The sequence below is a fragment of the Heloderma suspectum genome, chromosome 17, assembly GCF_057233095.1.
Source record: "Heloderma suspectum isolate Gila_16-S chromosome 17, 16-S_ref, whole genome shotgun sequence".
NCBI lineage: Eukaryota > Metazoa > Chordata > Lepidosauria > Squamata > Helodermatidae > Heloderma > Heloderma suspectum.
Window position 1 is genome coordinate 3,300,874 of NC_139474.1, and position 27,594 is coordinate 3,328,467.

General features: G+C 48.9%; 2 protein-coding genes across 5 annotated transcripts in view; both read right to left on the reverse strand.

The window, feature by feature from the left end:
- Positions 1-19,329, reverse strand: part of PAQR6 (progestin and adipoQ receptor family member 6) — a 31,150-nt gene extending 11,821 nt beyond the window's left edge. Inside the window, exons 1-6 of one of the 4 annotated variants that reach the window (XM_084823685.1) lie at positions 15,433-15,623; positions 11,863-12,028; positions 8,741-8,938; positions 7,270-7,397; positions 4,143-4,348; positions 2,657-2,783 (exon numbers count right to left, since the gene is read on the reverse strand). In XM_084823685.1, coding sequence (XP_084679811.1) covers positions 2,657-2,783; positions 4,143-4,348; positions 7,270-7,397; positions 8,741-8,791 — 512 coding nt within the window. In that variant the 5' untranslated portion in view covers positions 8,792-8,938; positions 11,863-12,028; positions 15,433-15,623. Of the gene's footprint in view, positions 1-2,656; positions 2,988-4,142; positions 4,349-7,269; positions 7,398-8,740; positions 8,939-11,862; positions 12,029-15,432; positions 15,638-18,951 lie in introns of those variants that run through there. The other 3 variants (XM_084823686.1, XM_084823684.1, XM_084823687.1) reach the window with 3 other exon arrangements.
- A 3,650-nt stretch (positions 19,330-22,979) lies between these two features.
- SMG5 (SMG5 nonsense mediated mRNA decay factor) overlaps positions 22,980-27,594 on the reverse strand; it is a 47,331-nt gene continuing 42,716 nt past the window's right edge. The window contains exons 21-22 of the mRNA XM_084823683.1: positions 27,337-27,475; positions 22,980-26,772 (exon numbers count right to left, since the gene is read on the reverse strand). Of these exons, the coding sequence (XP_084679809.1) occupies positions 26,689-26,772; positions 27,337-27,475 (223 nt within the window). The 3' untranslated portion in view covers positions 22,980-26,688. The remainder of the gene's footprint in view (positions 26,773-27,336; positions 27,476-27,594) is intronic.

Consider the following 27,594-nt stretch of genomic DNA (forward strand, 5'->3'; position numbering starts at 1 on the left):
ACCCCAAACACAATCCTTCTTCAAATGGAGGCGAGGCAGTTCACATGTAGCTGTGAGCTGCTAAACAGCTGTGGTGCACTGAGAAGCTCTCGGGGGCCAAATGTGTCAGGGTGGAAATTGAGCCGACAGAACCCCAGAGCAGTTCTGATTCTGAGGAGGATCAGCAATCCGTGGGAGAGGAGCCAGCTCATCCCTCACAGGCACAGCAGCTGGCAGAGATTCCTCCTGCTGGCATTCCTGAGATAGATAGTGACCCGGGCAGTGAGAGAGTGCGGGAGGGAGGCTTGCTAGACGCTCGATGCAGACGCAGGGAGCGACGAGCGATGGGGGGCGCGGAAAGGAGGCGTAGCACCCATTTGGCGTGCAAGCAACGGCCACCTCCCGTGGACCCAAAGAGGGAGGATCTCTCCCTAGCCCATAAGTTCAGGGTCTTCAAGTGACTCTCCTTCAAACGGGGATCAACTCGGAGCATAAGCTACTCTGCTGTTCCTTGCTTAGTCGCTGGTGATAGCATCTGAAAGAGTCATTAAGTTGTAAAAGGATTAAAGCCTTGAAAAGAATCCTTTCGTCTATGTCTTGAGTTGGCTACTGGAGTCTACTGAAAGAGGCCGCTAGGGCGCTCCTGACAAAATGCTTGGTGGTTGAGCAAAAGGGAGTGAGGCCAGGGGAAGGGAGCATGGCCTTCTGGGAAAATCCAGAGGCCCAGATTTGCCCCTGAGCCCGAGGTTCCTCACCCCTACTTTAGATGATGAGTTGTATTACGTCACTTACTTCAGATGGTCTTATGGGGGCAACTTTAAACAGCAATATCACTTCAAAATGTGGCAAGCGTTGGTGGGGCCTTCCTGCTTCTTCTGCTGCTCTTTTGCCCCAAGGTCCTACCCTGATGGCGCCACTGCTGAACCGTAAAGCCCCTTTCAGGACTTCTCTTCACACCAAGAAAAGTCGCAGGGAGGAGGAGGAGACCTGGGCCACGCTCCCTAGCTGGAATTCTCTCTCTCTGCCCCTCATCCTCCATGTGTGGGTAGCCAATTGTGCAGAGAGCCACAGAGTCTGCTTTATAGATGGTCTGCCAGGTGCACGGAGGGCAGGGGGCCTATGAGTGCGTCCCCCACCCTTCCCCTCCACACGATTCTTGTGACACCAGAACAGTGCTGAAGCTATCGAGCGATGTACAAGCGGTGTGTGGATCTGCCCTTGAATTAAAGCCCGTCAACAGATGTGTTAAAACGAATGGATAATGTCCCATGCATAAGATGAGCTACACCAGCTTTCCTTAACCTGGTGCTTTCCAGATGGGTTGGACTACAACTCCCAGAATCCCTAGCCAGCTCTGATAGCTAGGGGATTCTGGGAGTTGTGGTCCAACCCATCTGGAAGGCACCAAGCTGGGAACGGCTTAGGTATACCATGATGTCCCGTAACAGCAGCTAGCTGCTTCCTAGAATGCTCCCAGGAGCTGTGTAAAGAGACAGCAGGATCAGGCCCAGGGTTGTCAATGCTGTGGCACACTCTACTCCAATGATACGCCATAGTTTTAGAGCTTCCGCCTGGGTTTTTTCCCCCCTTGGTAGGGCTCCTGTGCCTTTAACAAAGGCATGCCAGGCAGAAATTCAGTGTGTGAAGCATCCCATATTACTGTACTTCCATGTTGAGGGGAAGCTTCACCTGTTGCAATTCTGCCTGTTCTGCAGCTCTTAAAGGCATAGGAGACTTGACACAAAAGAAAACTGGTGAAAACCCTGTACACATTTCTGATTTAAATATTGCATATTAAGGATCACATGTTGTTTTTAAAGCCTAGGAGTGCAACCCTCTGGCTGCTGGACAGTGTCTAGACAGCCATAAGATTTTTTGGTTCCCAGGAAATCCAACTCCCCGTCCCTTCCCCTGCCGCAGCATAGGAGACACAGGTCGTCCCCGGCTCCGGGCTTGGAAGAGCAGCACGGAGCGGCTGAAAAGGGGAAGTTCCAGGGGAGGGGAGAAGGCCGCAGAAGCGCTGTTACAACACTTCCTATGTGCCGTCCAGCCTCCCCTCCCCACCCCACCCCACCCCGCGCTCTGATGCACCCAGGTTAGGCGGCCAAAATCAGCTGTCTAGCCACAAATACAGGGCAGCCAGAGCGCAGAGGACAAGGCCCCCCTGCACTCCGCCCGCCCTGCATTGGATAGTCTGCTGACTCCGGGTTTGGGGGTGGCCGACTGTCCCCTTAGGATTGCACCCTAAATCCTTAAAAAAACTTAGTTATCTAGTGTACAAATGTACAGACATTCTGGGTGAAAGAAGAAGAAATAAGACAAACTCTGATTATTTTGCAAAGTTCTTGGTTAGAGCTGAAATGAATTTGGGAGAAATGACCTCAAGTTTGTAATCATGTTTGTGAATTCTCCTAATTGGATTTTTTATAACATCCTCAATTATAGAAAGTGTTGGATTTGGAGTCTGGACGGGAATAACATACAGAGGGTATGAAGTTAAAACTGGACATCATTGCCTTTTCTCTTTGGTGATAAGATGTTTAAAGACTGCGTTACAAAACGAAACTGAATGTCAAAACCGAGACCATTTTGAAATTCGAGATGTTGCATGCCAATCAGTGCAAAACCTGGTTTCATTTCAGCTCTGATCGTGGCCCTGCAAGCAACCCTTACGTACCGGGAGTAACAAGAGAGACTGGTGCAGATAAAGGAATTAAAGGCAGCCAGAGGGACAAAGCAACGGTGCAAAGGGCCGTTCACCCAGCGGTCAGGCATTGCGTAGGCTCCGTATGTGAAAGCACAGCCTACAAACACACAAACACACAGGCCGTTACGGGGAAATGGCTCCACATCGTTCCTCCATTGTGCCTGTCCAAATGTGCTTGGGAATCCCGAAGCGGGGAAATCCCAAAGCGGGGAAATCCCAAAGCAGGAAATCCCAAAGCCTCTCCGCCCTTGTGTTTGCTGGGTCTCCTGAGGCTCCTCCTCCAAAACTGAAGGGGTGGCATCTGTAGAATAAGGGGTGATACCTAGTCAATCAGTGGATGGGGATGCAGGTGTGGTGGGGTGGAGCCTAACTGTGTCTAGGTGCCTTGGGGTGGGGCCTGATAGCCTCAGGCGTGGAGCTATTTGTACAATCTCTCAAGCCAAGCAGAAAATACCCTTGATCCTGGCACCTGAGATTGTACCCCTCCCGCCTGGAGACCCTGAGAAGCAGGCTAAAGCCACGGGCACCCAACCGCTCTCGAAGACTCCACCGCTCTGTTGTGCCATGATCTCTAAGGAAACCTGGGCGTCCACCTATCCGTCCACCTGGACGCCCATTCCCAGGGGTTCTATTACACTTTAGTGCACCTGAACTCCTCTCTCAGTGGCCCCCATTGAGTTCAATGGGACAGACTGCAATTTGGAACAGAGCAGGCCCAGGCATCAAGATCTCCAGGCCCTGGGGCAGGTTCCGCCCCCCTTGTTTTGCCCACAATGGTGTCCTTGAGTGCCTTCCCCGTACTTTCTTCTGCCAAAGTGAATGCGCCATTCATTCACCATGGGGGCAGATAAAACATTACACTTTAGTAAAAACATTACAAGGGGGAGAGAAACCCCTGACAGTGAGTCGCCCAGCCTCTACCAATGGAGACCCATGAGGAACTGCCGGGTGTCTCTGTGGGCTTTGCCACCCCCTACTATGCAATACACTATGTCCAAAGACCAGTTTTGCCTTCATTCCAAAGTGTATGCTCAGACCCAAAGTACCAAGACGCCTTCACATTTCCATGCCTTAAAACTGAAGAGGTGGTTTAACCTTGACTGTCCTAAGCTGCTCATAAACGCCAAGCGCAGCATCGCCTGCTTAGCTTGCTGGCAAATCGTCTAGGGCCGCCTTGCAAGACCTGAGTTTCTTAGCCATCCAGGTTCAGCAACGTTGGCCAGGTGAGGTCCGTTTGCGAAACAGAGCTCATAGCGAGCAAAGTGGAGCCCTGGTTATTACGCTTGCCGAGGAACGAAGGTCGTGCAGCGGGACTCGCTTGCATCCAGCAAGCTCACCGCTGGACACGGTTGCCTTCGATTGCAATTTGCGCTGGATCCGTTTCCAAAAGAGCTTCAGTCATTCCCCCCGCCCCCGTCAGCCGTCTCTGTCCCCTTCGGCCACTTCAGCGCCTTACCCAAACTGTAGAGGCTGAGCGCTCCATAATCCAAGAAGTAGCAGACGTGCCTGGCGTGAGTCGACATCGTGCTGAAGGTGTGGGCGCAGCTGGACGTGAAGGGGTACAGGCAGACGAGACCCATGTAGGCCACGAAAGGCCAGCTGTAGGCGTCGGACCAGAAGTCCAGGCTGGAGGAGAGCACCAGAAGCCGCCACAAGAAATACCTGCGAGGGGGGAGGCGCGAGAGCTTTGCATCCCATTCAGGCGCCCCCTCAGCCATCATCCCCTGCTCCCCAGACGCAGCTCGGCCGGAGCACAACTGCTCACCCAAAGCCAGGTACGCGGGGAGTTGAGCCCTGGGATCCCCCATCCACGCTCAGCACTCTCTCCACTGCACCTCCTTGGAGACTTGTCTGCCTTTGCCAGACTCACCTGTCCTTGCCTCCTCCTCATCCCAGGTCATAAAGATCTGTCTAGAACAGGTGTGGGGAACCTCAGCCCTGGAGGGCAAATCCAGCTGCCGGGGGGCCCTAACCTGTTCCCCAGATGCCAGTGGGGCGGAGAATCCACTCTGGGTTTCAGTCAGGAGCAGTCAGAACTCTAAAAGAGCTCTCCAAGGTGCTTGGAGAGCTCCTTTAGAGTTCTGACAGCTCCTGACGGAAACCCGGAGCAGATTGGAGAGCTGCTTTAGAGTTCTGACTGAAACCCAGAGCGGATTCTTTGCAAAGGCCCTTGGAGAGCTCCTTTAGAGTTCTGACTACTCCTGACGGAAACCCGGAGCGGATTTACTGCTTTGCACTGCAGGTGAGGTAGAGAAAGCGTGTCTGTGGGCGGCGGGGAAAATAGCCAGGCATAAACATCACATTTAGAAGCTGGCAAGGTAGCCACATGTCCAAATTTACAGGGCAGTCCTCTATTGGAAGGTGTCCTCTGGTTGGAAGGCTGTCCAATCTCAGTCCAATTTCAAGATCAAGAACTGCGAGAAGGGAGAGCAGAGCAAAGGTCTCAAAGTTGCCCAGACACAGCCGCACCTGGACAGTAGACTGAACAACAGGCAGAAAAGGTCACCTGGTCAGTCTTCCCCTCCAGGGAAAGATGTACTGGATTTCTATTTGAAGTAGAGTAATTATTTCCAAATTTGCATCTATACATATCATAAGAACGTCAGAAGAGCCCTGCTGCATCAGAGTGAGGGTCCATCTAGTCCAGCATTCTGTTCACACAGTGGCCAGCCAGCTGTCGACTGGGAACCCACAAGCAGGGCATGAGCGCAACAGCACCCTCCTGCCCATGTTCCCCAGCAACTGGTGTACATAGGCTCATTGCCTCTGGTACTGGAGGGAGCACAGAGCTGTCAGGACTAGTAGCCATCGATAGCCTTCTCCTCCACAAATTTTTCTAACTTCCTTTTAAAGCCATCCAAACTGGTGGCCATCACTACACATTACATAATTAAGATGTATATAATGTATTTTAAGGTGTATATAATGTACGTTGATGGTTTTTCATTCTTGTGAACTGCCCAGAGAGCTTCGGCTATGGGGCGGTATAGAAATATAATCAATGAAAATGAAATGAAATCTTGTGGAAGTGGTTTCCATCGTTTCGCTCTGCGCTGTGTGAAGACGTCCTTCCTTTCATCTGTCCTGATTCTCCCCCAAACAGCTTCATGGGAGGACCTCTTTGGGTTCTAGCATTCTGAGAGAGGGAGAAAAATGTCTCCCAGGTGGAAAATTAACTCTAGTACAGTTAGGGGAGACACTTGTTTGGTTCACATTTTAATGCAAATTTTCCTAATTTCGCACTTTTGAACCACTACGTGAACCGAAACTCAGTTATCCTTCAAAATTTGCACAACTCCGATTTTTCCAACAGTTTTCCAGTCAAAAAATGCATACAAAAATTCATATATTACAGAAAATAACATTTAGGGCGCAATCTTATGCGTGTTTAGACAGAAAATGGGATCACAACTCCCAGCATTCCTTGGCCAGCGTGGCTAGCTAGGGAATGCTGGGAATTGTAGGACTTTTTTCTTTCTAAATACACATAGGATTGTGCCCTAAAAATGCATTATATTAGGAAAATTGGTTGCAAAAAATCTGTATATTAGGCAAAAATGCATACAGAAATGTATGTATTGGGAGAAATGTACACACACATTGTTATGGATGTTCATACGAATGTTAAAAAAAAAATCTCAGAGTTTGGGATAAACTGAACTGAAGACTGGACAAATTCTCAACGTTCTGAGATGAACTGTACTTACTAGAAAACTGAAGAGCGGAGGGAAACTGAAACTGATCCATCCATCCCTGCCCACAAGTCTTGGAGGGAATTGAGAAGTGGGGACAATAACTGGAATGCTGCAACTTGGCTTTGCCTTCAAGGCAGTTGAGCTCAACACAGTGAGGTGATGGCAGTATGTCAATGTATTCAATATTTTGTTTTAAATATTTAAATTACTGATTGATTAAAAGGCAAATAAGTAATCAACTACAAACTCTTTAAGCTGACAGCCCTATTTTACATGGTTCCCTTACAACATCAACTCTTTTAAGATTGAAGGGTTTGGGCTTGCTTTGTTTAAAGTGCCCCCACCGGCACCAATATTTCAAAATTTACATGTTGAAGAATGTACATTTGTTTCTAAATATTTTGCGGGGCCAGTTTTTAATTCCTGTAGGACAGGGGTGAGGAACCTCAGGCCCTAGGCCAAACCTGGCCCTGGGGGGAGGGTCCTCAGATGACCACACCCCCTTCCCCTGGCACCACCCCCTTTCCACCAACCGGAAATCGTTTGTTGGTGTCCTGTCTTGTGTGCAGCTTGTCCCCCATTCTAAAAGGTTGAGATGCCTCTCCCAAGGTGTAGAGACAAGACCGTGACAAGACCGTGGCATTTTGTGCATTTGGCCACACTCCTTTGGCCCTGCCCTCTGGAACGTGCCCCCTGAGAGCTTCTCCGGAACTGAATCCAACCCTCGGACTGAAAGAAGTTCAACACACCTGCTTCAGGAGACCTATGGGCGTACAATGTTGAGATTGGTGGGACAACTGAAAAAAGATAATTACAGCAAAGCAGAGCAGAATGGGGGCCCAGCATCAGCCGCCCACGGAATTGGGTTGGAAGGGACCACGGACTTACCATGTGGGGAGGAAATGTGTCCAAATGTTGATGGTTTCATTGTTGAGTTGGAAGGAGCTGAGGACACAATCCAAGGCAGAGCTTTTGGGGTGACGGTAGCCGGAGATGATACCATCTTCCCAGAAGATCTACAAGACAGCAAGAATGGCCCCAATAAGACTCTAAGTTGTAAACAGAGATACCAAGAAAAGATGCGCCTTGCAGCAAAAGCTTTACTGCACCATTTTCCCTCATAGATCCTGATCTCTTATAACTTCAGTTCCATTAATTGTCTTCCCTATTTTACAAATGAGTTTAATTTTAAAAAAACACCAGCCAATGACCTACAAGCCAAACCACCCAAGGGAGGTCCCTGAGACCAAGAGCTAGGGTTGGCATGTACTCTACTTTACAGAGGGCAGTCCTCTATCATTTGAAGGACTTGACCAGTCCAAGTCTTGTTTCAAGATCAAGAACCATTAGAAGGGAGAACAAAGCAGGGGCCTTGGAGTCGCCCATCTGCTGTCAGCTGTACCTGGAATGCAGAACCAGTCAGAATGCATTTGTACTTTGTAGGTACAAATACAGAAATAATTACTATACTTCAGACAGAAGTCTCTCACCCTAGCAGGGAAGATGGAGACCGGGTGAGCTGTGTGTCTGCTGCTCAGTTTGCAGTCCAGATGATGCTAACTGTGGCTGGGCAACGCCAAGGAACCTGCCCAAGGAACCCGCAGGGTGTCTGCAACGCCAAGGAACCTGCCCAAGGAACCCGCAAGGCGTCTGCAACTCCAAGGAACCTGCCCGAGGAACCCGCAAGGTGTCTGCAACTCCAAGAAACCTGCCCAAGGTACCTCCAAGGTACCTGCCCTGCTCTCCTTTCTCATGGTTCTTGATCTTTAAAACAAACTTGGGCCGGACAACCCTTCAAATAGAGGACACCTTCAGATAGAGGACTGTCCTCCATAAAATAGGACACATGGTCATGCTAAGAACATTGGAAGAGCCCTGCTGGATCAGACCCAGGATCCATAAAGTCCAGCAATCTGTTCACACAGTGGCCAACCAGCTGTCGACCAGGGACCCACAAGCAGGGCATGAGTGTAACAGCACCCTCCCACCCATGTTCCCCAGCAACTGTTGTACATAGGCCTAATGCCTCTGATGGTGGAGGCAGCACATAGCCATCAAGACTAGTAGCCATTGATAGCCTTCTCCTCCATGAATTTGTCCAATCCCTTTTTAAAGCCATCCAAATTGGTGGCCTTCGCTACAACTTGTGCCCATCACCATATTTTCAGTTCCTTTCCTAATTAGGCCTAACATGGAATTTGCCTTTTTCACAGCAGCATCAAGCTTTTCATCGAACTGTCCACTACAACCCCAAGATCTCCTTCTTGGTCAGTCACCATTAGCTCAGATCCCATCAGCGCATACGCGAAGCTGCGATTTTTTGTCCCAACACGTAAGGACTGGTAGGTTATTTACTCACACGAGGTACTTGGTGGACCCTGAAGATCTGAGGCAGCTTTATCGTAAGCATTTCCGGTCACAGTGGACAGAACTCTTTAAAAATTTATATTAAAAGGCCCCTCTGCTTGTGGGGGGAAATTTTGCCAAATGCCCCTGGCTGGCGGTGATCTGTAACCCCTTCCCCCAGGTAACTCTGCAGAGGTTCAACATTTGTGCCCTGAAATGACATAGGGAAGAGGAGGTTGGGTTGGGAGAAAGACATGCAGAGGAATCAGGAATAGCCATTCAAGGGTCAAAACAAGGAAAGTGCTTGATCAAGTCAACATGAACAGGAGTTACTCATCGCTCAAGAGGAGGGTTGGAGGATTGGAGAGTTGTATACGGTCCAATTCGTCTATTTTCTGGGAACTTAGCACATGAGAGAGCTTCAGGTAACATTGCATATATTATGGCTGCAATCCATTCAACAGCCCTGTAAGGTATACCGCCATCATTATCCCTATATTGCATGTGGAAAACTGATGTGGAAAAGGAACAGGGCGGGGCGGGGTGTGTGTGTTCCTAACTCATCATACAGCTGTCTCCTCGCTACACCAGCGCCCTGGTAAATCACCGTCTGCATTTTGTCTTTTAGAGAGATTTGGGGAAGGCCTTTTCAAATTTCTGTTAGTGTGACCTGCCCCCTCTTTAACAAGCTTCTGCCACGCAATAGAAAGGTGGTTGTTCAGGCAGGCATTTGGGGTGGGTTAGGGTATTTTAGAAATATGATGTTTTCAATGTAGAATTTTATTGTTTTAACCTGTTTCTATTACTGTACATTGCCCAGAGTGGCTGGGTGACCAGCCAGATGGGCGATTAATAAATGTAATAAATAAATGTAATAAATAAATAAATAGATGTGTCAGTTTTCCCCTCCCTCTCACAGATTTCTAGAGGTTAAGGTCACATTTAGACATAAGGGTTGAAGTAAGGATAAAACCAAGGGGAACCTTGCACATTTTTCTGAAGTCCTTGAGTAAGGGAGGGGATACAGTTATAAATAAAACACCTTCTGAGGTTCTCCACCCCTGCTCTACTCTCTGATGTGTGGGGACTCCCTCTACTTATTCACTGCTAGGGGATACGCACTCTGCACCTGCTCAGGGGCAGCTCCATCTGTTCCCACTGCCTCTATTCCAAGGTAACGCCCTGGCACTAAAAACAGGGGTGCCACAGCGGTGCAGTGCGTTTCCCCACGTGGGCTCGAGAGGCAAAATGCTTCCAACTCCTCTGTGCAGAGCTGCCGAGCCCTGAAGGAATGGCACTGGCCAGCCGCTCAGGCTCACAACCTTTCAAGAAGGCATCTCCAAAAGGCAAAGGGGGGCAGGGTGTGTGTGATTTAGCCACAACGGCAACCGGAAAAGAGCAGCTGAGCTTGGGACATGGGGGCACTTGGCGTATACAGCCCTGTCTATGGAGGTGGCGTTGCTCTGTCCATCCACGAGAGCCAAGTCTCTGCCCCAAGGAACTTACACATCTATATTTTAACAGCAAGGGAGCCAAAAAGAGTGGGGAGGGGCAAGGGAACAGAAACATTCTCCAGATTTCTTCCAGACCACCCCTTCCAGTTTTTCCATTCTCGTCTCCAACCAAAGACCTGGTGCACAAAGGGGAAAAAACCATTCTCCTCCCCGCTTTTTTTCCTGAACTAGAAATCAAGTTCTCTTTTGTCCCTTTGCACAAGGCCACCATTGACAGCTGCTGGCCATCGTGGTCATGTGGCTGACCACGGAGGAGTCAAGGCGAAAATGAAGGCGCCCTGTGTGTGTGTTTTGTGTGTGTGTGTGTGTGTAAATGAAAGATTAATTACTTTCCATGTCTTCTTCTTCTTTGTAACTAACCAAGATAAACAGATTTGGAGAAAAGCCGCCTGTAAAATTGGGAGGAAGGCCAAGTACAAAATAGTGTAACGGGATCAAAGTTTGGAAGGGGTTCCCTCTCTTTTCCTGCTCCCCCATCATCTTATTTGTTTTTCAGTTTGGCCCAAAAGTTGCAAATGACCACCAGCTCAAGACATCCCCAGATCTGTTTCTCTCTCTTGCCCCAACCCCAGATCCCAGTTTTCTGCCCAGAATGTGCCAGCTGCTGGGCCCGCTTGGCCAAACCAAACTGGAGGATGAATTCTTGCGAAATAAAGTCATTGTTTCAATTGCTCCTGAAAGATTTTTAAATGTCAGCTAAAAAGGAATCACCCGGGGGGGGGGGGGTGGACTGGAAGCAAGGATGGGGTGGGTGGGAAATGAATACTCTTTGTTGTGCCCCCGAGACAATCTCCTTCAGATGCCTGGGGCACAGAGAGAGAGGGAATGGCCTGAGCTTATTGTAGCATAACAGTTAGGAGACTGAGCTGTCAGCCCCACTTGTGCCATGAGTGCAGGTGGTAGGAGCAAGGCAGTCACTCTCTCTAAGCCTCCCCCCGCAGCACAATGGGAATAATTGTTTTGGCCTACCTTACAGTGTTGTTGTAAAGGTCACTGAGATAATTATGCCCTACAAGCACTATTCAAACACTATTCATCTATATTCCATCTTTTCTTCAAGGAGCTCCCTCTATTCCATCCTCACAACAGCCCTGCAAGGTAGGCTAGGGTGCAAGGTAGGCTAGGCTCACCCAGGGAGCCTCATGGATGAGTCAGGATCTGAAACTGGGTCTCCCGCACTCCTAGTCTGACACTCTCACCTAGTCTTCCTCAACCTGGTGTCCTCCAGATGTGTTGGACCACAACCCCCATCTTCCACATCACGAGGATGATGGGGACAGTACCAGTAGGTATTCTCCGTGCTGCAGAAGGATCACCCTGTAGGTGGCCCAGAAAACCTGGTGACACCCCATCCCCTGTGCCAGTTGAAAGTCAGCAACGAGACAGTGCTCTCTGGCCAACGTTTAGTGGGTTCCCCCCATGCCTGTCAGCTCTACTGTGGGCTGCATCAAGGAATTAGGAGGGGCCCAGAGGGAGAGTCCCTGCTTCGCATGCAGAAGGTTCCCGGTTCGATCCCCGGCATCTCCAGGCAGGGCTGAGAAAATTCCTGCCCGAAACCCTGGAGAGTCACTGCTGCCAGTCTGTGTCAACAATACTGGGCTTGATGGACCCAGGGTCTGACCTGGTATAAGGCGGCTTCTGATGTTCAACGTCCAAACCTTCTAGAAGAAGGAGCACCCAGTCAAACATTCGTCCCAAGAATCCCAAGCAACCAGTTGGTACAAGACAGACAGTCCACTGGATGTTCGCTTCGGACCTCCAGTAGTGACCTCGATCTATCAGCCCACCTGGATTTAAAATGGTACATCTTTTGTCAGACCAACTCGGGTTGGTGCAGGATGTATTCTTTTGAGTTTCACACCAGTCATCCTGCTGGGTCAAAGCAAAAGCTCTCTCTGTCCCAATATTCTGCTTCCTGTACAGGGGCCAGGCAGGGGTCCCTGGTCATGATGCCAAGATGGGAGAGATCCACCCTTGTAGACTGTCAGGCAGAGGCATCCTGACTCTCAACACTACTGGCTAACCCAGTGAAGTTTATCAGTAGCTCATATTCTCCATGCATTTGTCTGATCTGAAGTGATCACCACATCTCATTCCTTAATACCAGGTCTGAGTCTCTCCGTCCTCAAATTCCGCCCTGCACCCCTCACCTCCCTCACAAGGCCCCCAAGCCCTCAACTTACATCGGGGGGAATAGAGGCCCCTTGAAACTCACAGCTGAGCTTCACACATCTGCCATGGGAAAGGCTTTAAGGTGGCGTTTGGCATGAAAGCTCTGCACCTTATCATGAGAACATAGGAAGAGCCCTGCTGGCTCAGACCAAGGGTCCATCTAGTCCAGCATTCTGTTCACACAGTGGCCAACCAGCTGTCGACCAGGAACCCACAAGCAGGGCATGAGCACAACAGCACCCTCCCACCCATGTTCCCCAGCATCTGGTGCACACAGGCTCACTGCCTCTGGTACTGGAGGTAGCACAGAGCCACCAAGACTAGTAGCCATGGATAGCCTTTTCCTCCAGGAATTTGTCCAACCTTCTTTTAAAGCCATCCAAATTGGTGGCCATCACTGCATCCTGCGGTAGCAAGTTCCATCGCTGAACTCTGCACTGTGTGAAGAAGTCCTCCTTTTTATCCGCCCTGAATGTCCCACCCATCAGTTTCATGGGATGACCCCTTTGGGTTCTCGCATTATGAGAGAGGGAGGAAAATGTCTCCCTCTCCACTTTCTCCACCACAGGCATAATTTCATAGACCTCTATTATGTCTCCCCTTACCGTCCTTAAAGCTGCTCTCTCCGGAGGCAAAAGATCGCGAGTGCTTAGAGATTTTCCATATTCAAAAGTACTTAATGGGCATTAGCTAATTAAAGCCATCCGCTTTCCTCGAGAGGTAGCGACTGGCTTCGCACTGGGTGGCCAGGGCAGCTTCGCTTCCAAGCCTTCGACAAACAGAAGCAAGCCATTCCTCAAGGGCCATTCTTGCACTCCGTGCACCATCTCGCGCTACCAGAATCTGGATGCAATTTGCTTTGATTTCTGAAACTGATCCCCTGTGCTCGCATCCCTGTGATGTAACATCCCTGTGATGTAGCAGAGTGGCCCAGAGCCATGCACTGAATGCCACTTTTCTTCCCTTCTGCCATTCCAGGGGTTCCCTAGGTTGCTATTTGCAGATAGCACTGGGGTGGGTGGGATAGGAATGCCAGAGAGCTCCTCTTTCTTAATGGTAGAAGCAAGTCACAGTTCTGCCCTTCCTTCCTTCCTTCCTTCCTTCCTTCCTTCCTTCCTTCCTTCCTTCCGCCGAATTGAAACCAGGCTTCTTTTTCTAGTTTCTAGTCCATGGTGGGGCAAGACAATGGAAGTCTGCAGTGATGGCTCCAGTTCACAATTGTGGAGGAGCAACTCCATGGGACTCTTGCTGGTGGGCCCTCCGCTGGGTCGTGAGCCCTTGGCAGGTGCCCAACCAAGCTGACCCTTGACGCCAGCCCTGGAGTCTGCTTGCTGCTCCCGGGGAGCATGAAAGATGGAGAGGAAGGCCAGGATCTCTTCTCCATCATCCCAGAGTGCAGGACACAGAATAATGGGCTCCAGTTGCAGGAAGCCAGATTCCAGCTGAACATCAGGAAAAACGTCCTGATTGGGGGGGCAAGATGACAATGGAACCAATGACCTAGGGAGGCGGTGGGCTCTCCCATGCTGGAGGCCTTCAAGACGAGGCTGGACAGCCACCTGTCAGGGATGCCTTGACTTCGATTCCTGCATTGAGCAGGGGGTTGGACTCGATGGTCTTATGGGCCCCTTCCAACCCCTATTCTATGATTCTATACAGGCATGTTTTCATACTAGCTCTTGTTTCGAGCTTTTGTGGACGGCTCCCCACCAGGGCAAAGCCAAGGGCTTACCTTGAGTCGGTGGCCAAGCTGCCCCTGGTCTCCGTAGAGCTCAGCTTTTCAAGCCTAAGCTAGAGAACGTGATTTGTTTTTCAGGCAGACGCGAGCTCTATCTTTGCTCTTCTTCATAAGACAAGCACTGTCATGCTGCGTCTCGAGGCTCATGCAAGCAGGCCGTGGAGATGACTTCCATCCCCTCAGCACTTGTCCCCAGCGTCTGGCATTCAGGCGCACACTGCCTCTCAACATGAGTGTTTGATTTAATGACCGTGGTTAATACCCATCAATAGATCTATCCTCAAGTTCCATTATTGTGTCTACCCCGCCCCTTTAAAGCTGTCTACGCCTGTGACCATTATCACATCTAAGTTAACTATGCCGTTGTGTGAAATGCAACTTTCTTTTGCCTGTCCTGAATCTGATCAATCACCGTTAGGGAAAGAGAGAGAGAAAGAAACCTCTGTATCCACTTTTTTCACTCCATTCATTCATTTTATAACCCCCCTCCCCGCACTGTAACCTCTCCTCCTGCGGGAGTTGCTTTTGGTTTTGCTTTTCTGCCCCTTTTTCCAGCTCTTTGGTATCTTTTCTTGAGATGGGGCAACAAGAATCCTACACAGTATTCTTTGACGTGTGAATGCTGGATGGATCACACCAGCTGGGGGCTTCTCACCCTGCACCAGACTGGAGAAATCTGAATTTAGCCCCAGCAACCAAAAAGGAGGCAATTGAGTTCTGTCTTTAATTCACTGATCCACTGGAAATCTCCACCTGAAAGGGACTTTAAAGAGTTTGAAAGGGACTTTAAGGGGGCTTTAAAGAGTAGCATCCATGAACAATACAGGGTGGTTTATTTCCCTCTTTATTGAGTTGGAGCACAGCGCTGCTGATTTCCCTTGCTCAACAACAACAAAAAAAAGCGAAGAAAACTGAATCCTATTTTAGAGCCGAGTAAACTGAGGCTCTCAGTTAAGTACAGGATGCAGGATCCCGGTGGCACATAGCGAACGGCCAGATGTCGCCCTCCTGGTCCTCATTCTGGCGTTAAAACCTTTGCTGGGTAAGGCCAAAATCCCTAATGATGCTGTGGGAATCAGGCGAACACACACACACACACACACACACACACACACACACAGTCTATCAGCCGTGTCTTGAAAACCTTCTACCAGCAAGCTTGAAAATCAGTTTTAAAAAAACCTCAGGAAGGAAGGAAAAGGAAGAAAACCACCGCCCAACAGAAAAGATCGAAGAACAGACAAGAAAAAGAGGGCGGCTGTTTGCTTCCAAAGCCATTACCTGCTGCAGAGATGATGGGACGTGCGGGGTGACCTGCCGGCCCCCCAGTAAATCGCTACCCCGTCATTGTATCTGTGTGGATCACAGAGAGTTGCTTGGCCTTCAAGGCTTGGCTTCAAGTTAGTTCAGTGTTTGTGTTTTTCCCCCTTAATTTTTTCCCTCTCTCCGAAGCTACATTCCTTGCCAGTGCTGGTGGAGGAGTGCCAAGTCACCCTCCCCGTTGGCTTGGGTTTATGGGCGGAAGGGGAAGGAATGGGCCTCTCTTTGCAGAAGCCACAATCAGGAGCCAGAAACGCAATGAAGAGGGCTCATTTAAGCTTGAAATAACTCATTATTCCTCCCCCCACCCCACAGGACAAAAAAACCCTCCAACTTATCTTTTTAACAGTGGATCAGCAGTGGGAGGGGGGGGATCAAGCCACAGCAGGTTCCTTCCTGAGGGTCTTCTTTTTGGGCGGGGGGCTGCACAGTTTGCGAGGGTGCAAACCGCTCCCAGTTATGCTGGCCAAGAGACAACCCAAACAAACTTGCTGCATTTTTTACATTTCTATCTACACTTTCCAAACTTTCTGCTTTAAAAATATGGATCTGAGGAGCCATTTCTAAAGGAATCGTCTTGACGTGACCGAAGAAAGGGAAAGTCTCCAGTGCAAAAGCCTCCATCTTCTTTTGCCGGAATCCAAAGACTTGTGCCGTTAATTCTGTGCACCCAGAACTGGGGGTGGGAACGCTTTAGATTTTAGTTTTTAAGCAGCACGAGTGCGCAAACTGGCACTCCACTCACATGGCAGCGTCGTATGGCAACCGGTTTTGAAACATCAGGGCGCTGATACGACATAGCGCAATGGTCTGCAGTTTAAAGAAAAAGCGCCACCACCCCACCGTTCTTTTGGACGGTGGAATGTCTACGTTAGGGTGGGGTCAGGCAAAAGTGGGGCTGAGCCAAAAAGACCAACATATTGCAGCTGGTAACTAAGCCTTAGGAGAAGTATTTCAACCTTTTAGAATGAGGAAATAACTGCACAAAAGCTGGAAAACCACCAAACAGTCGGTGGTGAATGCTGAGAATGTTGCAACCTCATCTGCAAGTTACTGGAAAGGGACAGTGTTGGGGTTAGCTGGTTCATGGGAATTTACGCCGCAGCTAGCCTTAGGATCTCTTTAGCCCCCAGTGTGGTTTCCTGTGATTTGTTCCTTTTGCTCCTCCCCTTCCTTCCCCCTTTCTCTCTCTCCGACTTCCATCATTGCTGGGTGCGTGTGTGTTTGCTCTCGTTCCTGCCACTGTTATAGAACACAAAATGGACTGAACACACTTTGTTTGGAACTATACGCTGCACTTGCATTTTTTATGCAAGCATATTGTGAGTAAACCATTTTACAGGGTGCGGTCTCCTTTTTAGCCTTGTGTGCATGGGAGACTGGTAAATGCTCATTCTGTTCTGCCTTTTGTTTTTTCCTCTTCTAACTGCCTTTCTAAGACGAGACATCAGTGGTAAGTAATTCCCATCAGTTAAGGTAAAGGGGTGGGGCCTGGGGATGGGGGTGCGGCATCTGGGGACTCCTGGAAGGCTCCAGGAAGGATTTGGCCCCTGGGTCTGAGGTTCTGCACTCCTGCTTTACGCATTTAAATGCTGCTTTTCACCCCAGAGTGATTTCGCTGGAGTTTCTTCTACCACCAAACGTTAAAAAAAAAAAAGTCACAATCTTGGAATGAGATGGAGGTGGGGCAAGGAATCAGGACACATTTTGAATGTCACACCTCAAATCATTTGTGCCGTGCAGAGAGATCAGAATAAAACCGGCTGATTTGGAATTACTGTGCAATTTTTCAGATCCTGCCTTCCCCCTACATATTGCAGGGTGGCATAGACTGGGTCTTTCCCGTTTTATCTGTGGGCCGGGCAAAGAGCAAAGTGGCATGCTGAAGTCCTGCATCCCATTCAAGGCCAGCTGCTCACTGACCTCATGCAGCTTTGGAGATTTCGCCTGGGAGTTGCATATTTGCAGCCAGGATGGCTACAGGTGTGATGCTTATTTTTAACAATGAATTTCAGGAGCCTGAAAATGCTGCAACACCCCATATGCGGCGCTGTGCTTATGCAATGCAACCATGGGGAATTAGCACACAAGGTCATGAGAACCTGCCAGGGTTCTGGCCTACCAATGGTAGAACCTACCATTAAATGAAGGGTGCAGGTCCCAATCCTGTGCTGTTTTCCCCTGTTCTGAAAGGTTGAACTGCCTCTCATAAGGCTTAGTTAGTGGCACTATTTATTATTTATTTACAATATTTGTATACCGCTCCATATCTAAAACAAGCGGTGAACACAAAAGATAACACAGTATAAGAATAAAAAGATTAAAACACCACCTTAAAATCATGCTTTAACAAAAAACAGAATGCCAACAGACCACATGACCATTGAATTAAGGAATGCCTCCTGGAACAGTGGTGCTTGCAGGAGGTGCCGGAAACAACACAGCGTCGGCGCCTGCCTGACCTCCAAATGCAGGAAATTCCACAGGAAGGGGGCCACCACGCTGAAGGCTCTTCTCCTGGTGGACTCCAATAGGGCCATGTGGAGCCACCAAGAGCAAGCCCTCCGATGATCTTAGTGACAAGGCAGGTTGGTAAACCTCTCTCAGGTATCCTGGTCCCAAGTTGCTCAGGTCTTTATTGTTGTTGTTGTTGAGTCGTCTTTATACGCTAGTACTAAAACCTTAAACCTGGCCTGGTAGCAGAAAGGCAGCCAGTGCGGTTCCCTCAGCAAAGGAGTTACATGCTGAAAAGGGGCAGCTCCTGACACCAAGAGCTTTAAGCTACAGTATACTGGGGGGGGGGTTTTCTATGTTTTGTTTTGGGCCCCACCCTAATTGCCTCCAAGCCTTACTCACCCCTGCAATGTGGCCCCAAGAGCTTCTCTAAAATGGCGCCCATGAGTTTCAGCCCTGCATTAGACACAGCGAGGTAGTATCCTCAGACAACTGATTTGGGGTGCCATGACAAGGCAGAAAATCGCTTATTTTTATCGTTTTATTCACAGGCTGCAAGAGGGAGAAGCGCTTGTGCTTTTTTCTGCTTTTAATGCCAAAATTCCTTGGTCAGTCTTGGCTTGTTGTGGTTCCATTTCCTGTTCCTCCTCAGACGGCAAAATGCCTTGGGTTGGCCCTGGAACCTGGCTATGGGGATATTTAAGGATTTTGAGGGAGGCTTCTTTAAAACAACAACAGGGAACACGTGGCCCTCCAGATGTCCATCCCTCACCATTGGCTTTGTTGGCTGAGGCTGATGGGAGTTGCAGTCCAGCAAAATCTGGAGGGTCACACATCCCCCCCTCCTGCTTTAAACTGGTTGGAAACTTGCATTCCTCTGTGCAAAAAGAGCAGGAGAGAGTAGCATGGGGGGTGGGGGTGGCAGAGAGAGAGAGAAGGGGGTGGCAGAGAGACAGAGGGGGTGGCAGAGAAAGGGGGTAACAGAGAGAGAAGGGGTGGCAGAGAGAGGGGGTAGCTCAACCTTACTTGAAAGGTTGTCACAGAGAAGGCAGCCAGGATCTCGTCTTGATCATCCCAGAGCGCAGGACACGGAATAATGGGCTCAAGTTACAGGAAGCCAGATTCCGGCTGAACATCAGGAAAAACTCCCTGTTAAGAGCCATACGACAACGGAACCGATTCCCTGGGGAGGTGGTGGGCTCTCCCACACTGGAGGCCTTCAAGACGAGGCTGGACAGCCATCTGTCAGGGATGCTCTGACTCGGATTCCTGCATTGAGCAGGGGGTTGGACTCGATGGCCTTGTAGGCCCCTTCCAACCCTACTATTCTATGATTCTAACCATCAGTTCTGTCTCTGCGAACCATGAGGTGCAACCCACAGTTGACTTTTCCCATGATGCAATGGCCCCCGAGTTCCTACCCCTGCTTTAAAAGCTCTGCACTAAACAAGAGAGAGTCAGTGTGTGGAATGTAGCCCTGACCCAGAATTCACAACCAACTCCCTTGAAGGAGGCGGGAGGAAGATGTTCCAACAAAAAGGTACAGCAACAAAAGCTTCTTTTTCCGCTGGAGTTGCAGGATCTGGGTCAGTTGACTGGGAAGACACTGTGTGACATTCTGAAGTGGGCACAGAGGCTACTAAGTGGTTTAAGGGCATTATTTGGGCCATCTGATGAGGAGGCGGCAGCAAGAGACCTCAGTGAAAATGCCAAGTTTAAGAGCAACTGTGGAGCAAACTTTCCCAAGGGAAAAATGGATTGCAGTGGAACCATCTGAGTTTACTGGAGGGAAGGCTTCAGACTCTCCCATTTCCTTCAACACACTCATTTTGTCATCATGAGCAAATGCAGGTTGCATGTACTCTGTATTTAAAAAAATAATACTTCACATCTACAAGCTGTAGATCAAATTTTTTTAGCTTGCTAATTGTGGGGTATGACCTTTGCAGCCATTTGAATCAGCAGTTGGCTTTCAAGAAGCCCCCAAATCCCAAGTGAACACTGATATTGTCAGTGGCAGGACCACTGAGATCTGCACACCCATTTAGCGCAACTGTGGAAGCACAGGATGCACACAGCTGTGGACTCTGGTAGATTTCCCTAAAGATTAACCTCACGGCGCCTGCTGGAAAGCTGAGATCTGTTGGAGGGGCCCTCCTCTGCATCCCATCAGTATGAGACATACACGATGGTGGGACGTGGGAGAGGGCATTCTCTTCTGTGGCACCCCAGTTGTGGAATGCCCTCCCTTTGGAGGCCTGATTGGTGCAGACATTGGTCTCGTTTCGGCACCAAGTAAAAACATGGCTTTTTACCAAAGCCTTTGAGGGCTAAATGCATTCCCTAGCACATGGTTTTAACTTTTGTTTTCAATTTTAACTGGCATTAGTTTAATAGTTTAATATGTTTTAGGTGTTTACATTATTTACTGTTTTATACTGTTTAAATTGATTTTATCCATACACCGCCCTGAGATCTTAATGACATAGGGTGGGATAAAAATGTTTTAAATAAATAGACAGGTTCAGTTCAGGGAGGAGATGCCAAATATTCTTGGTAGTGTTAAAATACACTGGTCACCCCTTTTCAGCAATTGCTTTGAAAGGGATCACTTATTTTCGCCTATTGAGCAAGCACTGCCCTTGCTTGGAATTGGCTTTGCTTGCCCCAAGTGATAACAGCATATAGGCAAATCTGATTGGCTATGTTGCATCATGACATCATCCTATTCCCTACAGGATCCCCTGGGGGACAATCCTCACCAATATATCTAATCAATGAACTATGCTCTATAAACTACCATCCTTAGTTTTTCTGCATGTTATTGTGCGTAGGTGGTTTAGATATTGTAATGTGACAGCATCTCTAGGTGACATCGTAGGACAGACCACATTAGGTTGCAAACAGTTGCCTCTCAGTTTCCATTCAGTTTATGCAAAAAAGCAACCAGCTCCCAGTTGTTTCCAAGGTCATATCAGGACAGCTAGCCAACTGTTCCAGAAAGAAAAGAAACCGCAAAGCACAGAAATTAAAATATTTCACAGTAACAAAGCTAGGCATGCAGGCTGCAGATGTGAAGGCTAGGTGCACGGAATGTTTAGGGAGCAGGTGAAAGGCCTGGAAACTTGAGCACACACGTTTAACAGCTAGAGGCATCCTGCAAGGTGCATACAGGTAAGGCAAAAGCAAAGCTGCTATGAGACAGCCCAGCGGCAAGGAGGTTGTTGTTATACATCTGCTTTCCTCCCCCCGCCCCCCCACACACAATGGGGAAGGGGACAGCCAGCCCAGAAGAGTAAATCAGGCAGAGAAGCAACAGGCAGCTGCATCTAATTCATTCAGCCTTCATTTAACATTTGGAGGCAAACTCTCTTTTATGTGTGCCCCAGCCCAGTTTGGGGTTAACTGTTCAAGAGAGAAAGGGATCTTCTTCATACAAGGAGAGGTGGGAGGTACCAAGTGCTCATCCAGCCCACCCACTGCCTAGATCACAGTGCAGCCAGGCAAATCAGAACATCAGGAAGAGCTGAAGTCAACATCCACGACCCTTCCCCGCTTGGCAGCATGGCTCATCTGACCGAGGGGGGCTGTAGGCTGTATGGACCTGTAAGTGTCCTCCTTCCTGCACCAGCAAAACCCCACAACAGAGAGGAAGAGTATTGGGCAGGGATGCAGAACAGAGGGCCAAATCTGGCCCAGGAGGATTCCTCAGAAGGCCGTGCCCCCTTCTAGTGGCCCCACCCCATTATCATTTGGTCTCCTGGATTTTGTGCAGCTTTCCCCCCAGTCTACAAGGGTGAAATGCCTCTCCTAAGGCTGGCAGGAAGAGCTTCAAGCCAGCGTAGGATGGCAGTTCTGGCCCTCCCAGCACCGGAAGACAGCCTCTGAAATGGAATTTGGCCCTTGGGCTGAGAGTGGTTCTGCACCCCTGGTGTAGGCCTACCCCATCCCCCCATATAAAGATACAACAGATCAGGAATAAAGATTTACAAACGTTTTGCATTTTTATTAAGCCAGGTGATGTGTTCCAGAGTTGAGGCGCATCATGAAGTCAGGGGTCGGAGAACATCTCCTCCTCATACTTATATCCGAGCAGCCATACAGCTCCTCTGGCAGCCAGTTTCATGTCGGCTCCCGGTGCATATTCATAGCCCACCACCACTACCCTTCCCCCCGGAGCACTTTGACTTTGAACTCCCATCCTTTCGAGCAGCTGCAGTTGGGGCCCAAACCCAATGCCTTGTTCCCTGTTGCCTGACATCTTTGGAAGGAGCCAGCTCTGGGGTTCAAATCTGGATCGACAGCGGTTCCTATGTCTCTCATATCACCAGCTTACCAACCCTACGGAGAGGCTGGGATCGCGCCCCAACGTTTCCACCTTTCCGGATGCAGAAAGCGCGCACATATTTAGAAAACAGAATAAAGGACTGAAGCGGAAAGGAAAGGCCTGGAGGGGCACTTGGCACAGCCTACAAGTGAATGTAACATTCAAACAATGTTTCCACTAATGTTCCATGTGAACTCCACACACATACACCCACGTACACAAACTTCCAGCGATGCCCCAAGATCAGAAGGATTACTTGGTGGGAAACTGCTGAAGTCCCATTATGCGGCCATATAAAGAGATGCACAATTAAGCTGATTTTCCATACGGTTCCTTCTCTTCCTTGGTTAGCCAGAGCTGTTAGGGCAAAACACGGTACCTGTACAGGAAACTTCACCAGGCTAGTAAGAGGAAGTCTTTCAGGAACAGATCCCCACATTTTCCTGGTGTGAATCTGACCTTCACTGCCATGGGCTGACAATCAAATGGAACCAGCTCATCTGAAGGAGGCTGAATACATGTACAGCCTTCACAACCTTGGACAAGCTGGATCGTCAAACAAGGACTGATCATCAAGCAAGGATGTTCACTCAACGTTAGAACTCCTCCAGATAAACCAATCAAAGATTCTCACCAAGTGGCAGAAAGAGAAATAACATTTTTAATGTAACCATAATCCATAGCTACATCATGGGGGGAACGGCATTGTGGAGGGAAACAAGATAAATAAAGGAATTGTGGTATCCTGCTCATCCACCTCTGAGAAATGAAGGCTTCTATCAGCCTCTACTGGTTGACAGCGGCTGACAACACTGGGGCCGAAAGCTAAAAGCCAATTTATTTGCTGTTAGGAAGTAAGTATTGCTCAGATAGGATGCGGGCAGAGGGGGGTTGAGAATTTAGCAACAGACATTTTGGAGAGTTCAGATATCCCATTGCTCCTAGCTGGTGACTCAACAGCAATAAGGAATTTCCACTTCAGAGGGAAATGCGAAACATCCCCTCCAAAAAATAAGCCTCCAGATATGAAAGTCCTACTACCTTGCTTAAACCCCTGGGAATCCCTGACAAGAGTTACTTTCTGGCCAAGTAATAATCCTCAAATGGAGGCGGACATTTCAAAGCTTACTTGTCAAACATCCAATTTGCGTGGGCTGTTTTTTTATTTTTTATTTCCTAAAACAATTGTATTTCTCCAAACCGTGGCCCAACAACAACAACAACTCGCATAAAGTATTTTTTGCTCAAGTTAAGATTAGCCATCTTGTTCTCTTTCGATAGACCCTCAAATCTCCAAGCGCCAATTTCCTCCGGTAACTCATCTCCCTGTTTCATCAAAAGCCCTGCTCATGGGTGGCGCTTCCTTGCATAAATGGAAGATCTCATGCAGAGTTCTGTCAAACTGAGGGGGGGACGGGGGGGGACACACGGACCCGCCTGCATGATAAGGGAAGCAGGTCTTCAGATGGCAGGATTCTTCTCAAGCCAGCTGGGTATAGGCAAACCCTTTATAAAACCCTTGAGCTTTATTTACTTCTTCCCAAGGCTAGGGAGGAGTTCCTTTTCACTAACGTTTGTTATAGCAGCCTTACCGTCTCTTTTTCTCACTCGCTCACTCACCCATACATACCACAAACACATACAGCAGATTTGCACCACTTGGGCCAACTGCACCCCACCTGTGGGGGCTTGCCAGCTGCTTGGTAGCTTGCACAGCCCTGCCAAGTCTACTGAGAGCAGGAAGGCATACCCTACAAGGCTGGTGGCCTGCATTTGTCTCCATGGGTCAGCAGTTGCGCAGGCCCACAGGTGTACCATCTGAAAAAAATGCCTATTCCATACGAGTCATTATTCAGCCCCTCGACCCTCCAGGAATAAAATACAGCCCTGTTGAAATCAATTTCAAGATTCCACTGCCTTTTCCACCAAGGCCAAAACTCGCCTGCATGCCTTGGACATGCTCTTGGGTATCTTCCCCTTCGCTCCTTGCTCTGTGACCCGGTTTGTCTTCAACCAGCCCAAACAGCTCCCACCGCTGGTCAAGTGGCTTCTGTCTGCCTTATCATTTCAAGGCAGAACGAGCCAGAGTCCACCGTGGAAAGTTGAAAGCGAAATACTTTTCTTGAACAGGAGCGGCAAGTGACCAAGGCATGAAACCCTTTGTTAACAGCACAGCCTCTCAGCTGCTCATTTCTGAGAAAGATGGGATGGCTTGAGAGAGAGAGAGAGAGAGAGAGCGCGCGCACACACACACACCAACCTCTGGCCTGAGCGATGGTGACTGTGTTATCATCCTTTATACCAAAACAGAAGACATAATGAGAGCAGCCATGTGTTTCATCCAGGGTTCTTTGCATATTAGATGTAGAGAGATGGAAAAATATGCATGGATGCAGCACAAGAGGTTAGCAGGTCAGGGTTTAATCCCACTCTTAAATGAAGAGTCAAACTTAGAAACATGTTAAGAGGAGATCAAGATAACTAAGGTGAGTGCCAAACATGGAATCCCCTCCGTGTCCAAGATGGAAGCACTGGATGGCTCAAAAAACTGCCAGAGGTGTTCTTGCAGAGGAGCAGACCACATCTGGCTCTACTTCCCAGAGAAAAGTGGGGAAGGTTGAAATACCACATTCTAATGGGGCAGTAGGCTGGCAATTCACTCTTCTCCTTTTTGCCAGCTGGAAGGGAACTGGAATGTAGGACTTACTCCTCATGGGAGAGGGGGGTAGGGTGGTTCCAAACCCTCTTAGCCTCCTTCCTTCACAGTTTGTCAAAACCAGGCCAGGTGGAGGGTGGGGGTGAAGAGTTAGAAGACCTTTGCTCAATGTGCTTAGCACAGAAGATGTTTGGCCCCAAGATGCCTCCTCCCACCCCACCCCCCAAAACCAACAACTTAGATTCAAGGGACGGTTTGCTAATACCCGCCTCTTTTTGACTCTTATCCTAGTGAACTCATTCAAATATTGGCACTGGCAAATCGAAGAGAGTTTGACTAAAGACGTTCAGACACACAGTGTGTATATTTTCCCTTCGGGCTACCTAGCGTGGAGAATCCATTCCACAGCCTCAACTCTTGGGCCTCATTCATCCTTTCTGGATTCTGATCTTCCCGAGGTAGAGAGAGCTAGAATACTTGGGGAGGAAGTACCAACAGTTTCCTCCGTGAGAAAAGAAAATGTAAGGGTTCCTTCTTCCCCGCTTTATCCTGCAAGCCATCTCCTTTGCTCTCCAAAAGCTTCTGATGAAGTGTTAAGGCCATCCGTCTTGCCAAGCCATGGGGAGCCACTGCAAAGAGGGTTTTTCCGGTTCAAACCTGCCTCCCCACTTAACAAAGACAGCTAATCCCAGCCGCTGGAGGGCTGCCATTTTCTTAGCTACCAGTTTCCAGCTAATAGGGAGATGGATAGGACAGGGCTGGTACAACACCATGCAGATATCCATTTAACTCCAAGGAAGGGGAGGAGAGCAATAGAGGGGCTTTTTCACTCCCTGCTCAAGCAGCCCAAGTTGGGTCTAGGACACCACTCACAGAACCCAACGATTTACAAGAAAAGCAAAAGGGAAAAAAAGTGAATACAATTCTTTTTTTTGACAGGCAGAGGTAAGGTGGGGAAAGGCAGCGAACTGGGAGAAGGTGTCACTGCTTACTTTTTACAGCTAAATCTTCCCACCTTTCCCTCACAAGGAAAAAGGAAATAAATAATGGTTTTCATCCTAAAACTCCTTGCAGAAAGAGTGTTTTGCTTCACTTAAGACAGAATCACTGTTTCCTTGTCACCTTTCAACCTCTCCAACATTTGATGGCCCAGAAGCAATCTGGTCCACGGAAACAAAGAGGGAAGTTCACTAAGCATGAAAGAACACAAGAGGGAAGAAAAAACAAAGGGATGGATCATGTGTCCACTTCCCCACCGTCAGATTCCCAAAGAGCCACCTGCAAATCCTGGTCCCCTCTCAGGATCGCCAGCTCTTCTGGGTGTCTGTTTCTGCAGTGTGGGTGCAGCGGCAAAATAACTTTAAATTTTCATTTTGTTTCAAGCACAGGCAAAAAGCAGCCTGCTGATTTCGGAGGAGGAGGAACAAAGCAAGCATTTTGAAGATGAATGGAGCCCCTCCCACCCGCCAGCTTCGCCTGCCCCCGTCTGCTGGGAGAAAGGAGACCAGCTCTCCTTGGCTGAGATGCGTCTCTCTCCTCTGCGCGGCTGTGTCCCCTGCTGCAGACATCACCTGTTCTGTGAGAGGGGAGGGGATGGCGGGGTGCTGGGATGGGTCTGTGTTTCGTGCACGCGCCCGATCACTCGTTTCTGTGGGTTGCTGCTGCGGCGGCTGCTGCTTCGTATCCAAATGTCACCTGTGGTTTGACTTCTTTCGTTCCGACACTGCGCGTCCAAAGACGGGGAGACAGAGCTTCAACCAACCCAGCGGCTTCTCTCTCCTCAGCCCATTTCCTTCCACTGCTTGTAGAATTCCAGAACGTTTTTTATTTCAACGCTGGCGTTGGCTGCTGCCTGGATTGCAGACTGGAGAAAGGACAAGTCAGAAATAATTGAAAAATAAAGGGAGCGGGGACACTGCGATATGGTTTTAACCATCCGACCCACCCCAAATCACAGGTCTTTCTATCTTAGCATTCTATCTTCCAACAATAGCTGGTCATTTATTTCTGGGAAGCTCACAAGCAGAATATGCTGGCGATACTGTCCACTCACCTACCTCCATAGCATCAGGTAATCTGCAGAAATGAAGGCTTTGCTTTGTACCTAAATTACTTTCAGCTGTCACTTATGTTCATCCTGTGACAATGAGTTCCACAGGTATAAATTTCACTTTGGTGTGAAGTAGTTCTCTCTCTCTCTCACTCATTTCTCTAAACCCACTTCAATGGTTAACACTGCTTTTCTTAAAGAAAGTAAATACCCTGCATCCTCCACACCAAGCAATTCTCCCCTCCGCCCCCGCTCATGAGTAGCAGGCTTTAGCTGTCTCTGGTTAAGTATCCCAAACTTAAAAGCCAAGGAAGAAGTCTCAAACCCAGTCAAATTTTGCTGAAAAGCCAAAACCATTTGGCTTCAAAGTATACCCACCTGCATGTGTGCAGAAAGTTTACTTGGGTCATCCAGTTGAAAGCCCGTGATGATGGTCACCATCCCAGTGGTGTCATCTTCGCTGCCTCCTTGAGATGTCGTCAGCTGTTTGCAGCTGTCCAATATCTTATAGAGGTTCCTGTTGAGGCAGCATTAAGGCAAAAAGGAAGAGTTAGACAGACAGATGAAACAGTGTCACAGTGTGATGCAGTGAACAGCACTCTGCTTGTGAGAACAAGCAGAATTTTAGCAGCACGC